Source organism: Ictidomys tridecemlineatus, chromosome 11 (genome assembly GCF_052094955.1).
Source record: "Ictidomys tridecemlineatus isolate mIctTri1 chromosome 11, mIctTri1.hap1, whole genome shotgun sequence".
Lineage (NCBI taxonomy): Eukaryota > Metazoa > Chordata > Mammalia > Rodentia > Sciuridae > Ictidomys > Ictidomys tridecemlineatus.
Window position 1 is genome coordinate 116,964,600 of NC_135487.1, and position 17,009 is coordinate 116,981,608.

Here is a 17,009-nt window from a genome sequence, read left to right on the forward strand (position 1 = left end):
ATAAAGCCCCCTGCCTTTTAAAATGCCTAACATTTAACCAAGGGCCAGTACTGATGTCATCTCATCCCACCTGTTCTATAACCCAGTGGGGATGATTGGGTCACTTGGCCCCTTTGAACAAGGCTCTGAAGATGGGATCCCAGGAGGGTTAGCCACTACCCTAGAAGAGGCATCCTCAGAGGACTGCCAGCCCCATCCTTCCCTAAGGAGAAACCCACCACCAAGGCTGTCAGACACCAGATATGGATATTGGGTGTCTCTTCCTTCTTTGCTGTACCCTCATCCATCCCCCAAAAACTATTTCCTTCTTTAGGAGTTTCAGGTTGAAGATGCAAACTGAGCATCCATATGGATAAGGTAAGAAGGAGTAGGACAAAAAGCCTCTTCCCTGCCCTTTATTCCTCTGGCTATTTTAGAGTTACCTGTCAAATGCATTATATGTCAAGATCATTGTACTGTCATAGATAACTAATTAAAACAAATAAAAAAAAAGGAATAAAAAAAGAGTTACCTGAAGGGCTTTGGGGGACGGCATATTCCCTGTTGGGATTCCTAAGCCCCAACATTCCAAGCACAAGAGTGTTTGGTGTAGAATTGTTCAGAGGCATTGACGGTCTTTTGAAATCTCCAACAGTGCTCACTGCCTACATGAAAAGAATTCATAAAAACACTTGTGGTTTAGATATGAGGTGTCTCTCCCCAAAGATCCTGCATTAATTCAGGGATATTCAGAAGTGAAATAATTGAATCATGGGCTTTGTAATCTAATCAGTTCATCCTAATTTGACTGGGCAAGTAACTGTATGCAGGTCGGGCATGGTGGAGAAGGGGGTCAATGGGAGTGTGTCCTAGAAGTTCCTTGAGGCCCCAGCCCACCTCTTCTCTCTCCTCTCCTCTTGTCTTTTCTCTCTCTCTACCTCCTTCCTGGCTGCCATGAGTAGAGTAACTTCCCTGCTCCACACCAAGATGTTCTGCCTCACCTGGGGCCCAGAGCAATGAACTTGATCCACCATGGACTGGATCTCTGAAACCATGAGCCCAAATAAACTTTCCCTCCTCTAAGTTGTTCTTGATCAACATAGGGTCACAGTGTCACAAAGCCAACCAACAAACACCAATGCATGAATTAATATGATTTATTTTTCTTTCCTTGGCTACTAGCAAGTGGTTCTCCATCCTTGGGACTGCATCCCTGGAAGAAGAGCTCTGGGTCCTGTAGAATGAAGTTCTCAACGATAGAAGAGAAGCACAGCTGCCTCTGTTATCTCCCGGCTGCTGCTGTAACCAACATGAGTTCCATATCCATTCCAGTCAAAAGCAGGGAAGTCTCCACATTGCCTGGGATTACCCTCTGGGAAGAATCCTCCTCCACCAATGCAGTGCTAGGAAACAAGGAGAGGAGGAGGTGGTGATGAGAGGGCTGCTGGTGAGCCCAAAGGTATTAATGGCCAAATCCAGAGGGATCTGTGGTCCCCATCCATTCTCCATGGGCAGTGCTGATCTTCTCCCATAGACTTCTCAACGCTTAGCTTAGTGACACACCATCTCCTCCTGACTTTCCTGCAACTTTTATGAACATCTGTTCTTGGATTCCCTGGCTGGACTCTTCCTTCATGATTCCTTAAGTGCTGCTTCCTCTCCCGTATAGATTGTCTGACTCAGCAAGGAGGAAGGGAAGTTACGCTCCCGCCCACATGCTCACACCACACTCTTACACACACACACACACACACAAACACACACACACACACACACACTCATTCACAAGTGCCTTTGGTCCCCACAAAGACTCACAACTTCAGTGTTACATCCGGTGACCTTCATTCCGGCACACAAGGCATTGGCTGCTCTCTCATTATTAAATACTCTGAACTGGACAAATCCTGCAGTGAATTCCTCTGAAAATGAGATGCAGAAAACAGCACTCAAGGAGGATGCCAGAAATAGCTTTCTTTAGGCTGCCCAGAGAGAGTCAGGCTGAGGCTCAAGAGTGGAGGCAGGCACTACTGTGGTCAATGACTGGTGCATCCCAGCCCCAAACTTCATCAACTTTTTCCCAACCCCAGAACTCAAGAACTGGTTCTCAGAGAGGGTCTCTGTTCACCAGCGCTTGTATGGAGAAATTCAACAATATTGGGAAATCACAAACAAACATGTAAAAGGCTTGTTGCAGCAATTAGTTTCTTTCTCTCTCTCTCTCTCTCTCCCTCTCTCCCCCTCCCCCTCTCCCTCTCCCTCTCCCTCCCTTCCTCCTTCCCTCCCTCCCTCCCTCTCCTTCTCCCTCTCTCCCTCTCTGTCTCTATGAGACAAGGTCTCACTAAGTTGCCCAGGTTGGCTTTAAACTTTCAATCCTCCTGCTTCAGCCACCTGAGCATCTGGGATTATAGACAGACATGAGGATATCTGGCTTCTCTTTTATTTTAAAATTTTAAATCCTAGATGTATTTACAACAGCTTTGAACTTTATAGAATAGGCCTCAACCTAACAAAGGAGATGCCCCCAAACTTAAATGAACATTAAATAAATATTTACCCCTCACAATAGATGTACAATTGTCTCACCATTTGCCATTTATACGTGAATCTTGGTCTCAATAAGTTGCTGAGGGGTTGATAATGGGGTAACTAGGAATAGAATCTGGAGCTAAACTTCCCCAGGCCATATGCTGACTCTCCTGCCTGTGTACTGTGATCTCAGGTAGGTTCCTGAATCTCTCAGTGCTTCAGGTTTCTGATTCATAAAATGGGGTTCATAATAGTCCTCAAGGGTAGTTGCGCAAATTAAATGTGACAATACATGTAACATTCATTGAAGAGAATGAGGCTGTGGTAATAAGTAACCTCCCTATCATAACTGAATTTATCATCTTTGCTATGAAGAGTTCAAGGAGCATTAAGAACTTACTCTGGCCATAGGGTGAGTAATACGATGCAGTTTTCTGAGCATCACCAAAATCGTAGACCACAGGTATCGCCGGACCATTGTCAGTCCAACACTTTCCTATTCCATATTTCACTGGGTATTTCTACAAGAAACAACAACAACAAAATCATTGGATAAGGACAACACTTTTGGTTTGGGGAGTTACTATCACTTATTAAGAGAAAGCAATGTTTTCTCAGTAAATGAGATTATTTCAAAACCAGGCAAAATAAGAATCCTTTTTGCTTTTCTCCTACAACCAGGCCAACTGGTGCACTCCCTCCCTTTCTCCCTCCCCACCCCTGCCCCAAATCTTCTCTCTCCTGGGTCTCTTATCTTCTCTGGCTCAGAATTTATTTTTTTCTTTATTAAATTTATTCTAATGTGTTATACATGTTAGGTCGGTGGCAGCGACTTGGTGGAGACTTAGTGGCAACTAGGAACAAAGCAGCCCGCTCTGGAAAAGAACATCAATCCGATGGGGGGGGGAGGGGGGAATGCCTGTCAATCAGCCAGATCTCTTGACTAACGCCTGTCAATCAGCAGGACCCCCTGGCCAATCCTGGAGTTCAGCCAACTCCCCTGACCAACTTCAAGGGGGCAAGGGACTCTAGAAACACCTTTTCCTGTCCCAAGCCCTTTCCTTCCTGCTGTAAGCCCCATAAAAGTCCAGTCCAGTCGAGCTTCCACGCGGTTTCTCCTCAGACCATTCTCCTGTCCCCTCTGTGGGTCTGATGGAGTTCTGCCTGGGAGTGATATCTCAATAAAGCCTGTTCAGCAGCCCTTTTAAATCTGCCTCCTTTGGCCATTGCCTGCCCCGACTGATCTGACATCACATGATGGCAGAATGCAATTCATTTCATATTATACATATAGAGCACAATTTTTCAAGTTGGTGAAAATACACAAAGTATTTTCACACCATTCGTGTCTTCACTTAGGGTAATGATGTCTAACTCATTCCACCATCATTCCTACCCCTGTGCCTCCTCCCTCCTCCATTCCTCCCATGTTCCCCCCACATTGCCATTATGAGTCATCTGGCTCAGAATTTCTGAGGAAAGTGGAACAGAAGCCATCAAAACATTAGGATTAGGGCTGGGGATGTGGCTCAAGCGGTAGCGCGCTCGCCTGGCAGGCGTGCGGCCCGGGTTCGATCCTCAGCACCACATACCAACAAAGATGTTGTGTCCGCCGAAGACTAAAAATAATAAATATTAAAATTTCTCTCTCTCTCTCCCTCTCTCCTCTCTCACTCTCTCTTTAAAACAAAACAAAACAAAACAAAAAAAACATTAGGATTAGGCAACATGAAAGGGCCATGGCAAGGTGCTTCCTGCCCAACCTCACACACCTGCCTCTCTCTACACCCAGGACAGCCAGTCCCAGCCCGAAGCCCTGTGTACCTGGTAGAGGCCAAACAGATTATGTTCCAGGTGCTGGAAGAAGCCAGTTATGGTGCGGTACCTCAGCAGAGAGCTGTTCCGCCAGTTCTGCATGGGGCTCTTGTTGGGCACATGCCAGATGCCCAGGTCCGCAGCCTGGATGTCGTAGTAGCCAGGGTTCTGGAAAGCAACCAACACTGAGACTGACCAGCCCAGGTCCCACAGGGGCAAAAGACACACATGGGCTCCCTCAGCTGAGCTAACAGCTCAGGGCTCCAGGTGGACAGATGGCCAGCCTTGCTCACACACACCCACCTCCAGCAGATCATGTCCCCTCCCACCCCGCTGCTGCCTCATGGCCTTGTGGGAGGAAGCTAGGATTCAAGGCATGTGACTGTTTCTCTCTTCTGCTCCAGCCCCATGTCCACAGCCCCCCTCCCAACCTCCCTCCTGCATGCTGTGCCCAGCCACACTGAGGTCCTCACCCTTTCCCAGTGGCACCCACCTTATAGTCGTCACTGGTGGCCGCCTCTGCAGACCCGAAGGTGTTGTAATTGGCCCAGTTGCCGTCCCCCTCTGGGTAGTCTGCTCTGTTGCCCTGCTGGCTGGACCACCGATCGCCCACCGTGCACTTCCCAGCCACATTATTCTCGTGCACACTGGCCACCAGGGTCCAGCCACCACCCGCAGAGGTCATGTCACAGAAGGTCTGGTAGATGACACCATTCTTGGCCCGGAGGAAATACAGGCCATCTGTGGAGAGAACCAGCCCCGAGCCTCTCTGTCTTCGAGCTCATGCCATCTCAGTGCCATGACCAGGACAGCTCTGGGAACTGGAAACATGGCCTAAGGGCTCATCTCCTGAGTCCTGTCACTATGCATCCCTGGGTATAGTGGAACACCCTCAAGTTTGAATAACAACCTACTGACTGAGGCAGAACACAGAATTATCCAAGCTCTCAGCAACGGTTCCTCTCAGAATAAAGCACAGAATTTTCATATGACCCAGCAATTCCACTTCTAGTACATGCCCCAAAGAATTAAAAACAGGATTCAAACACTAAACATTTATTGCAGGATTAGTCACAGGACTCATAGAAATAACTGACATACTCAACAGAAAAATAAAATAGTGTGTATACACACATCACAGACAATCTATATTATGCATATATTGACAAATATATCTATCAAAAACTGATAGAAAGCAATTAGTTATTCACACTATATGTATAAACCTTGAAAACACTATGCTAAGTGGAAGCAACCAGATGTAAAGTACAGTTACCTTATGATTCTACTTACATGAAGAAACTAAAATAGGCAAATTCATAGACAGAAAGTACAACAGCAGCTACATGGGCCTTAGGGAAGGCAGAATATGGGTTCATTCTATAAATTCATTATAGAATTTCTGTTTGGGGTAATGAAAATTTTCTTGAGATGTATAGTGGTGGTGGCTGCATAGCATTGAGAAAGTAATTCATTCCATTGAAGTGTACACTTAAAACTGGTTAAAATAACAAAGCTTATCCCATGTATAGTATATACTTTTTACCACATTCATTTAAACTAAAAAACAAAACAAAACAAAAACATTTGGGTGTGGTGGCACACACCTGTAATTCCAGCAACTTAGAAGGATCAGGCCAGCCTCAGCAACATAGACCTTGTCTTAAAAAGGTGAGGGGTGGGGCTTAGGATGTAGCTTAGTGGTAAAGTGCCCCAGGTTCAATCCCCAGTACTTAAAAAAAAAACAAACAAACAACAACAACAACAAAAAAAAACTTTAAAAAGCTAAAAAAAAAAAAAGGAATTAAAAAAAAATTCACTGAAGACAAAAATCCTGATAGGGCTTGTTACTTACCATCTGCATCAAAGCATTTCTCTTTGATTTCTTTGCAGCTTCTAGGCAGAGATGCAAACAATGAAGACCAGGTCCATTCCTCGGAAACAACATTGCTCACAGCTAGAGAATATGCAGAGTTTCATTCTCTTTGCTGCTTTGACACAAAACCTAGCCTTCCCTTGCCACTAATCCCCAACTCACTCCACCTCTGTGGCAGAGCCTCGCTGCCTGGGTTGAAAGACCCTGAGCTATCCAGCATCATCCATCAGCCCATCTGAGCCAGCATCCAGCACAGGTTTACCTCCCTCCCTCCACGAGACCTCGTGCTGGGCCAAGCCCTGCCCTGGGCACAGGGCGTTCAAGAAATTAAACATCCCCAGGAACTTACCTCTAGAGGGAGGTGCCAAAACCAACAGAAAATTTTATTAAAAGGAATGAAGGATAAGCTCAGGAGAACAAGAGAAAGACTCTGAGATGAGAATAGAGAAGTCTGAAGGGAGCTGGGGGTTGTCTGGGGTAGGATGACTTAGTGACAGAGGCTTTCTAGTTCTGGTGACAATATAGTGTATGCTGAGAAAATAGACTTGATTCATCAGTTGGAAGAAAGAAAAGAGAATTCAAGGCAGGAGAAAAACATGTCCAAAGACCTGGAGAAAAGAATGGAGCAAAGCCCGGCTTGAGGAGGAAATACAGGTAGCTTAAGGTGGTTGAGGCAGAGGGTGAGGTGACAGAGCTGAGACTCTAGCCAGGAGACCAGCAGGGGCACAGAATGAAGAACCTTGTACAGGAGCGTCAACTCTGCAAACCAGTCTAAATGTCTGGAGGGCTGGAAGCAGTCACAAGCTTTCAAGTCAAAGGGATTCAGGCCTAAGTAGCTCAGGCTTCCAGGGGAGAGTCCTTGGGTTCTACTTGCCACACCTGAGCCTCAGTTTCCTTCTGCCTCAGATGAAGCTAATAAATAGTAAATATCAAATGAGATAATATGTAGAAACATGCTTTTCTCAGCCAGGCATGGTGGTAAACACCTGTGATCTGGGTGACTTAGTGAGACTCCATCTCAAAATAAAAAAATAAAAAAAAATGCTGGTGATGTGGGTCAGTGGTAGAGGGCCCTGGGTTCAATCCCCAGTACTCTGGAAAGAAAAAGGTGTTTGTCTTTTAAAAAATGAATAAATAACAATTAAAAGAAATACAGATTTTAAAATGCCATTGCTATTCTTATAGAGAGAAGACTATAAAGAGAACATTCTCTGGGCACAGGGTATACCACACAATTACCAAGGTCACTGCAGGCCATGGTAGTGGGAAATAGTGAAGAGAGGACACCTTTCTTACAAGGGTCCCCTCAGGACCACACAGAGACAAAGAACCAGACCCAGGATATGTCTTAGCAATACTCTCACTGCTAGAGACCAGGTCCCTCCAGAGGCCAGAAATCATCCCTCAGACTACATCCAAGGTGGCCTCTGTGCCTCCCAAAGACATCAGCTCTGGCTCAGGAGAGTCCCCTTCCTGGAAGCAACCCTGCCTAGTGTGTTTTCTTTGAAAGCTGTGTGCAGGTGAGCTGGGGGACTGAACCCCTGATAGGGAGACTCACCAGCACTGCATCCTCTGCTGGCCACAATGAGAAACAGCAGGAAGCTGAGTTGGATCATGGTAGCCTAAAAAAAAAGTAAGATGAAAGTCACTGTCTTGATTATCTTTTTTTCTTTATCCCTATCCCCACTTCTTCTAATACTACAAAGACTCAAAGTTCCCTTGCCTTTTTTTTTTTTTTTAACTCCACACATCTCTGGAAACTAAACCAGACCTGAGCTAAAATAAGGGATCCTCAAACTCACAGAAAGCAAACCTCTTCCACCAACACAGGGCCAGGAGCTGAAGTTGCCAGCGAGTGGAGACTAGATCTTTCTCTGCAGAGGCTCCTAATGAGAGGTGAGTGCTGAGCCCTTTATGGAGAAAGCACAGGGGCAGAGTCCAGGTCTCCAGACTCTCCTTCCCCTGGCATGATGCCCAAGGAGGTGAGGCCTCTGGTTATGACAGGAAAGATATTTAGTGATGATGATGGAATTAGCAGAACAAATAGTAAAGCTAATCCCTAACATTGTTCCTAGATTTGTGGATTTCATGGACCTGTGTATTTAAAAAAAATAGGGGAGACTATCAAGAGTTGATTTGATTTTGGGTTTTCTTTGTGCCTTTCTTTCCTGATAAGTAAAACCTTTTTCTCCTATTAAATATCTACTATCATCATCATTTCATAGAAAAAGGAAACTTTAACAATGAAAGAGGAAAGGTACGATTTCAGAATCAGTAGAAGTCTTTAGCTCCAATAAATGTAGTTCCATACAAAGTTTTGTTATTTAGTTGTTAATTTTCTCATTTTGCCACAAACTAGTGAAACTTTACTAAACATTGAACTTGGGATTAAATCCGTTAAAAAAACCCAAAAAACCTTTGTTGCGTCAAAGCTCCTATATCATACCTGTCCTAATGTTATCCAAATCCCATCAGCTTATAATAGAAGTGATTGGCTCCTCCTCAGTGACTTCACATCCCTAATTCATTGCAACCCATGGGAAAAGATTGTGAACCTCTCTTTGAATAAGCTTCTATTTTTTATCTTTTTAAATCCAAAGTACAGATTTGCACAAAACACTCAGAGAAATTGAGAGAATAAAATAAAACAGTGTCCATGAAGGAATGCCCACTTCTGCCCCTCTCCCCTCCTTGCACTGTCTGCAGTGGTACCAGCAATCTCCTGCTCAGCATTATCACCAGTCTCAGACCTCTCACGAAGTCCAAGGTCATCAAAAAGAGGAACACAATGCTCATTCAGCTCTAGTCAAGCTGATATGTCAAAAGTATAACCAATAGAAACCCAGGGATAGCCACAACTGTGTACAGAGAAGATTTGAGGGTCACAGCTTCATTCTTAACATTGGTTATGGGAGCAACAAGAAAGAAAAGCCCATGCTACTCAGTGGCTTCTGGAAGTTCCTGGTCCCCAACGTCAAGGAGCTGGAAATACTGCTGATGAGCAACGAGTCTTATTGTCCTGAGATTGCTCACAGTATTTCCACCAAGAACCTCAAAGCCATCATGAAAAAAGAAACCCTGCTGTGGGAAGCCATTCTCGCATGTGATTGGGCACCTCCCTGATTGCACCTTGGAATGCTGCCCCCCTCGACCTTCATTGGATGGAATTTTCCCCTGAATTTCTTGTTCCCCAATAAAAGCCCACTCCCTGGCATGCTCTCTCTCTCTTCTGCTAGTCCTGAGTAAGCCTTGCTGCCCCACCGGCTGGTTGGCTGGTTCGAGGTGAGAGCCAGAGGGGAGAGCTGTCTCAGACCTGGTCATAGAAAAAGGTAATTGAGTCTGTGTGTGTTTATTTTGATCTCACTAGTTAACTTCTATGCCACAAACCTCTTTAATGAAACCAGCATGCTGGTTGCCTGGTGGAATTGGCGCCTAATGAGGAGGCATTTAAGCTTAGCTAGATTGAGTGGGAGTGCACTATAAAGATAAAGGAATTGGTGACAATTTTGGGTCACAAAAGTACCTGGAGGTACTGAAGGAATGAGACGTTAAATTAATTAAAATGGGAAATTCAACTTCTATGGATATGGAGATGTATCTGACTATTCTAGACACCATAATTAATCAGAAAGGAAAACAGATAAAGAAAACTCAGTTATTACAATTCTTAAAGGTCGTAGGCGAATATTGCCCTTGGTTTTGTAAACAAGAATCCCCAAATTTACTTACTTGGGAGAAACTAGGGAGGATATTACAGAAAGTTTGCCTTTCTAATGAATTACCTGGAGGCATAGAAAATATACAAAAAACATGGACAGCTCTGGAAATTTGTCTTTTTGAATATATGGGCCAGAGTTCATGGCCCCCTGAAGATCTATTGAAAGGCATTCAGAGAGCTATTAGGTCTATTCAAATGGAAAATCTGCCTGAGGCTAAGTTAATTTCTTTTCCCTTGAGCTGTTTAAAAACAAAGGCTCTAGGGGCTAAACCAAAAGTTAGGAATGTGACTTTAAACTTGCAGGATCAAGACAGCCTGCAGGGAGATTATAGAGAGGAAGGTCATAGAGCAGAAACCTCCATAGTCATAGAGAGTCCTCCGGAAGAGATAGACGATCCTCTTGGAGAGGAAAATCCGGAAGAAATTCTTAGAGAAGCACAGGGTCCTTCGCCACCACGTGGCTTAGAAGCCCAATTTCAAAATGGTGACTGTGGAGATTCTACCCACGAGTTGCAGTCTGAGGGAGAGGAATCAGACATTGAAATTCAGGACTTACGGAGAAATTTTAACAGGCTGCATTTAACATGGCTTGCCCAGGCTATTAGAATTTGGCCATTATCTGCTAAAAGCACAAAATTTAACAGGTACCCTGAATTAACAATGACTTTTCTTACCCCGTTCCAGCGAGGTATTAAGAAGGCACAAAAGGGAGTTCATAACCCACTTCAATCTAATGTATGAAATATGAAATGTCAAGAGCTTTGTAATGTTGTGAACAACCAATAAAAAAAAAAGAAATATTCGAACATAAAAAAAAAAAAAAGAAGGCACAAGAGGTGGGGGAAAATATTAGCGGTTTTCAACTTTTCCCAGTTTTTGAATAAGTTAATGACCAACACCAAAGAGTTAGAGTTCATGTTTTAATCCCATTTAAAACCATTAAGGAATTAAAAAGTGCATTCGAGACCTATGGTCTGAATACACCTTTTGTACAGAACTTAATTGATAATATATCCTCACAACCACTTCCACCTAGTGGTTGGATTTCGTTAGCCAGATCTTGTTTGAGTGGAGGGGATTTCTTACATTGGCATTCTTACTGGACTGATTTTTGTACTGAACAAGCAGAAAAAAATAGAAAACAAAATTTACAGACCCCAGTAGAAATGTTTTTAGGAACGTGTGAATTTGCTGATTTGGAAAGACCGTTAAATTATGAATTTGTAGCGTATTATCAGATAAGTGACTGTGCTAAACGTGCCTGGAAACAAATAGTCTCCAAGGACCAGTCCAATCTAGTTCTTACCAGAGTCAAGCAGGTTGCCAAAGAGCCGTATTCAGATTTTGTAGCCCGATTGTATCAGACAGCAAATAGGTCTATTGGAGACCCGGGAGCGTGTGAGTTTATTGTTAAGCAATTGGCACTTAAAAATGCGAATAAATATTGTCAGCATGTTCTTAGACTGCACCGTAAAAAGAGAACAGTTTCTGAGTTTATCCACTTGTGTTCTGAGATTGACTCCACCCATTTGCAGACAGTAACACTAGCCGCAGCGCTGAAAGAAACCCTAAAACTGCAGGAATTAGTACGGAAACCCCGAGGAAGATGCTATCTCTGCGGGAGAAATAATCATTTTGCACCCGAATGTCGTGCGTGTAATTTTAAGTTCAGGGCTCCATTTACTGCTGATCATAGATATTGCAGGACTCAACCCCACGTGGCAGATCAAGATGGTGTGGATGAGTCCACTTCTTGTCATCATTTCATTGCACCGACCATGGGGGCCACCATCTTTATTTTTACTGGAGCAGATAAAACAGTTTCCATACAAACCCCTAATGATTTTCAAAAGCTATTAGGAGATATTAATTGGCTGAGGCCATTCTTAAAACTAACTACTTCTGAGTTAAGTCCTTTATTTCAGATATTACAAGGAAATCCTTCTCCAACCTCTCCATCAGCTAACCTTAGAGACTAGAACAGCCTTAAAAAGGGTTGAAAATGCAATTAAAAATGCACAACTTACTACAGTTGATCCTAAAGAAATAGTGTATTTATTTTTTTATTATTTTTTTTAAAGAGAGAGTGAGAGAGGAGAGAGAGTGAGAGAATTTTTAATATTTATTTTTTAGTTCTCGGCGGACACAACATCTTTGTTGGTATGTGGTGCTGAGGATCGAACCCCGGCCGCACGCATGCCAGGCGAGCACGCTACCGTTTGAGCCACATCCCCAGCCCCGAAACAGTGTATTTATTAATATTTCCAACTAAACATATCCCAACAGGAGCCGTATGGCAAAGATTAGGAGTTATTGAGTGGATTTATTTATCCCACTCCCCTCAAAAAACATTAATTCCTTTTCATGACTCTATTGCTCAATTAGTAATTAAAGATAGAACTAGAATTTTACAATTAATTGGATTGTAAAGGTAAAATTTCCAAGCTGATTCTAAGCCGCAGAGCCTGAGTTAAAGTGTAAAAGACCAGGCATCCTAAAGTTTCCAAAGTGCAGAGATTGGGTTAAAAAGGAAAAGACTAGTATTGTTAGAGTCCCTCTGCTACCCCCAAAACCTGTAATCCCTGTAGCTGTTAGGACAATACTGGAACTGCCCAGTAAATATTTCCACTGACTTTCTGGTTGTTTAATAGCTAAGGGTTCCGAGTTGCTTGGCACGTAGGCATTGCAGGACCTAAACCAATCAGTTTGAATGTGTACCCCACCTAGAAGCACCAATCACTCCTGCCCTAATTGTTCCCGCCAATGTATGCACTAATCCTGACTCAGGGTTGTTGTTCAATTTTCCTGCGCCTCATGATGATTTGTTCTGATGTATACAAAGACCCCCACCCTCTCCAAAAAGTGTACTTAAGCTCCGCTTGAACTCTGCTCTGGGCTCTGAGCCGCTCTCCCTTCTTGAGTGGGCACAGAGTCCCAGCGCGCTGGAACAGGATCCTCAATAAACTTCCCCCCTGCGATTGCATGAAGTGAGTCTCTTGTGTGGTTTCTCCCCTCTGACGCTCCGCTGCACCCCAACAGGATCTGAGCCTGATATCATAATTATTCCATTTTCTGTTCAACAGATTAATTGGCTTTTTCAAACTTCTAGCTTATGGCAGATAGCTTTTGCTGATTTTCCTGGTCAGATAGATAGCCATTACCCTCTTGATAAGATTATTCAATTTGCATCATTAACATAACTTATTTTTCCAAAGATTGTATGTGCACATCCTATATATGAAGCTTTATTGGTGTTCACAGATGGTTCAAGCTCAGGTAAAGCAGGTTTTTATAGTCGTGTTCACAAGGAGGTAATGCAAACTTCATATACTTCTGCCCAAAGAGCAGAGCTTCAAGCTCTGATTTGTGCCTTAAATTACTTTTCAAATGAGCCATTAATATTTATTCTGACAGCTTATATGCAGTCAGAGTTACCAAAAATATTGAAACTTTAGTTATTGGGTATACTTCATTACAAGAGTTATTTGAATTATTTCATAATTTACAGAAGGCAGTGCTAATGCGAAAATACCCATGTTTCATAGGACACATACGGGGGCTCACACTAATCTTCCAGGACCTTTAGTTTCAGATAATGAAAAAATTGATAAATTAGTAGCTTTTTGTCAACAAATGTCTTCATATGACTGTGCACAAGCTTCCCATTCCTTGCATCATCAAAATGCTTCTAGCTTACATAAAAAATTTAATATTACCAGAGAACAAGCTTGTCAAATTGTAAGCCAATGCCCTAAGTGTGTTATTCACACTCCATCTCCACCATCAGGGGTAAATCCCTGTGGATTAAAACCAAATCAAATATGGCAAATGGATGTAACTCATATTCCTCAATTTGGTAAGAAATGTTATGTACATGTCATAGTGGACACATATTCCAGATTTATTTTTGCCACAGCACGTACTAAGGAAAATGCTTAACATGTAATTTCTCATTTCCTAGCAGCTTTTTCTGTGTTAGGGTGCCCTATGCAGATTAAAACAGATAATGCACCAGTTTATGTAAGCTCTTCTTTTCAACAATTTTGCCAAGAGTTTAAAATTGATCATAAAACAGGAATTCCTTATAACCCCCAAGGTCAAGCCATTGTGGAACGCGCTCATTTATCTATTAAGCTTCAATTACAAAAATTAAAAGGGGGAAATAGGTTTATGACTCCCCAAAATAGCCTCAATCATCCTTTGTTGGTTTTAAATTTTTTAAACTGTGACGTAGAAGGTCACACTGCAGCTGAGATGCGAATGTCTCCCTCAGTAACAGGCCCTTTAGGCAGAGTTTTGTGGAAAGATTTACAGACTGGTCAGTGGAAAGGCCCCGACCCAGTGATTATGTGGGGCAGAGGTCATGCTTGTATTTTTTCAGAAGGTGCTTTTCATCCTATCTGGGTGCCTGAACGAGCAATCAGACATGGAAGAGATAGAACCGAGATTCAAGCGACTGAAGATCGACCCGGAGAAGCCTCCATCCAAAAGGAAGAGATATCGGAAAAAGACGAAGAGAAACCAGGTTGACCCAGCCGAAAAGCTGATTTCATTGGAAGATGCGAAGAAGCTAACGACACAGGCTTCCCGAATACTTAGACTCCTTGGAAAGAACAGGACCCCAGTCTTGATGGCAGCAACAGTAATTGCCCTGCTGGGCTGTCAGGTAAAGGGGAATCAGATAGACACTTATCGGACATATTTCCCAGATCCACCCCTGGTACACCCAGCTGTGTGGACTGGAGAATCTATTCCAGTATTTACTAATGGCTCATTCATGATGGGAGGATTTAAAGATACTCACATTACTCCCAATCATGTGACTAGATGTAATTATTCTGGCTACAGTGCCCAATTGCCTTTGTGTTGGTCCCACGATAAACATGCTGGCTGTCTGAAAGTATCATTTGAGGAAAAGACAGCGATTGGTAGACCTAGAACTGACAAATTATTCTATTTATGGAGACTTAAAACCTTATACTAGATCAGTAATCAAGATGGGACTTTCCCATAACATGCCAGTCATTTCTGCAAAACCTCCACGGATACCCCACTGTCCAAATAGTTCTACAATTGAGATTGGCACCTTTCCTAGATGGATGGATTGTGTAAATACTTTTCCTGTACAACATAAGGTGTCTAAATATAGTGGGTATATTTCAGACTGGTCTCCAAAAATTGATAAGAGACAATTACGAAAAAATTCTGCTATGACACCTGCAGGATTTTTTAGTAATATTTTGACTTACAGTGAGGGTGGTATTCAAAAGGATGTTTGGCACTTAATTGCTGCCTCAGAATTCTTACATTTTACAGACAAGCCTTAACCAAAATTTGTTGGCAAGTACTGTAAGGAGGGATCTTGCTATGGCTTACGAGCCTGTGTCCAATCTCCTTATGTTTTAATTATTGGAAATGTAAAAGTTAAATGGATAGATGACAGATATGTTGTCACATGTAACAAATGTAACCTAACCAATTGTATTACTAGGTATAATGAAGGAAAAGGAGTGCTGATACTTCATCAGCCCTCTTTTGTTTTATTACCTGCTAATATTTCAGAGCCATGGTATGCTGATACTGGTTTACAAGTCTTGCAGCAAATTCATGCCCAGCTAGCAAGACCTAAACGTGCTATTGGAATTATAATTGTTGGTGTTTTGGCGTTAGTCTCTTTCATTGCCTCCACTGTTTCTGTGTCTCTGACATTGTCTCAAAATATTCAGCATGCAAAATTTCTTAATAATTTACTTCCAAGGCTCTGCGTAATCAAGTAAATATTGATGAAAAGATTGAGACTAAATGAAATGCCTTAGAGGTGACTGTTATAGACATAGGTAATGAACATTCAGCTTTAAATTTTAAAGAAAGGCTTAAATGCCATGCAAATTATAAATATGTGTGTGTTACAGCTGCCAAGTACAATGCTTCTCTCTGGGATTGGGAGAAGGCTAAAAACCATTTGTTAGGTATTTGGCAAAATAATAATAATAGCTTGGATCTTCTGGAACTTCATCACCATATCCAAGACATTCAAAATAATAGAGCTGATTTTTCGAATCCTTCTTCTTTGGCTAACCAAATATTGAAGGATTTAAATGGATTTAACCCTGGAAATATTCTTTAACACTCGGGCTGGTACATTATTGGATTGTTCTCCTTGCTGTTAATTCTCTTTTGTGTTGTAATTATAGGATGGAGAGACTTTGGAACAAGAATGCAGAAATTTGAAAGAGTGAACCACCGCCTCATTTTTCAGAGAAAAATGGGAGAATATGTGGGAAGCCATTCTCGCATGTGCGGCCCCCCTCAACCTTCATTGGATGGAATTTTCCCCTGAATTTCTTGTTCCCCAATAAAAGCCCATGTGGGAGGCCAACCTTACGGTTGACTGAGTTACACTCCCCAGCTGGGTGCTGAGGTGATCAGTCACAGAAATGGGTGTGTCTTGCTACAGCCCCATGGGTGAAGCTATGCTCACCTGTTCCTTTGTAATATGACCCCTTGCCCTGTTTAGGATAGAATCTTCCATGGAAGTGCCTTGTGTGTGTCCCCTCCTCTTACTGTGCCCTTGGGTGTGGCCTACCCAGGTGTCAGTCAACCTGCTGACAGTGGACATCATGAAGATACTCAGCCCCCTGAAACCTGACCCCTGGCCTCATTCGAATAGTTTCTCCTCAATAAAAGGGGTCTGCATGTGCTCACTCTCTCTCTCTTTCTGCCGACCCTTAAGGTCAGAGGAGCTCTCACAGCTACCCCAAAGAAAAAGGTATTTGTGTCTCTTGTGTGGTTATTTCGTGCAGCCCAGTCAGCCCAGTTTAACTAGAGTGACCCCTAAGACTTTTAGTCCCGGCAAGCCCATTCACTGGCATGCTCTCTCTCTCTTTCCTGCTAGTCCTGAGTAAGCCTTGCTGCCCCACTGGCTGGTTTGAGGTGAGAGCCAGAGGGGAGAGCCATCTTGGACCTGGTCATAGAAAAAGATAATTGAGTCTGTGTGTGTTTATTTTGATCTCACTAGTTAACTTCTATGCTACAAACCTCTAATGAAACCAGCGTGCTGGTCGCCTGGTGGACCCTACTGGCCCTCAGAGTCAC

At 43.1% G+C, this 17,009-nt stretch overlaps 1 protein-coding gene and 1 long non-coding RNA gene across 2 annotated transcripts; one reads left to right on the forward strand and one right to left on the reverse strand.

Annotated features, from left to right (window-relative positions):
* Positions 1-1,118: 1,118 nt before the first annotated feature.
* On the reverse strand, positions 1,119-7,828 carry LOC144367775 (intelectin-1a-like). Its single transcript, XM_078024932.1, has 7 exons — positions 7,755-7,828; positions 6,176-6,277; positions 4,814-5,061; positions 4,330-4,488; positions 2,906-3,026; positions 1,795-1,898; positions 1,119-1,382 (listed from the first exon to the last, which is right to left on the reverse strand). The coding sequence occupies exons 1-7, from the start codon at positions 7,810-7,812 to the stop codon at positions 1,230-1,232; spliced, it is 945 nt and encodes a 314-aa protein (XP_077881058.1). The 5' UTR covers positions 7,813-7,828; the 3' UTR covers positions 1,119-1,229.
* A 1,606-nt stretch (positions 7,829-9,434) lies between these two features.
* On the forward strand, positions 9,435-16,658 carry LOC120890875 (uncharacterized). The gene is made up of 3 exons (XR_005735346.2): positions 9,435-9,525; positions 14,296-14,580; positions 16,109-16,658. It is a non-coding gene; the product is annotated as an uncharacterized LOC120890875 (long non-coding RNA).
* The last annotated feature ends 351 nt before the right edge of the window (positions 16,659-17,009 follow it).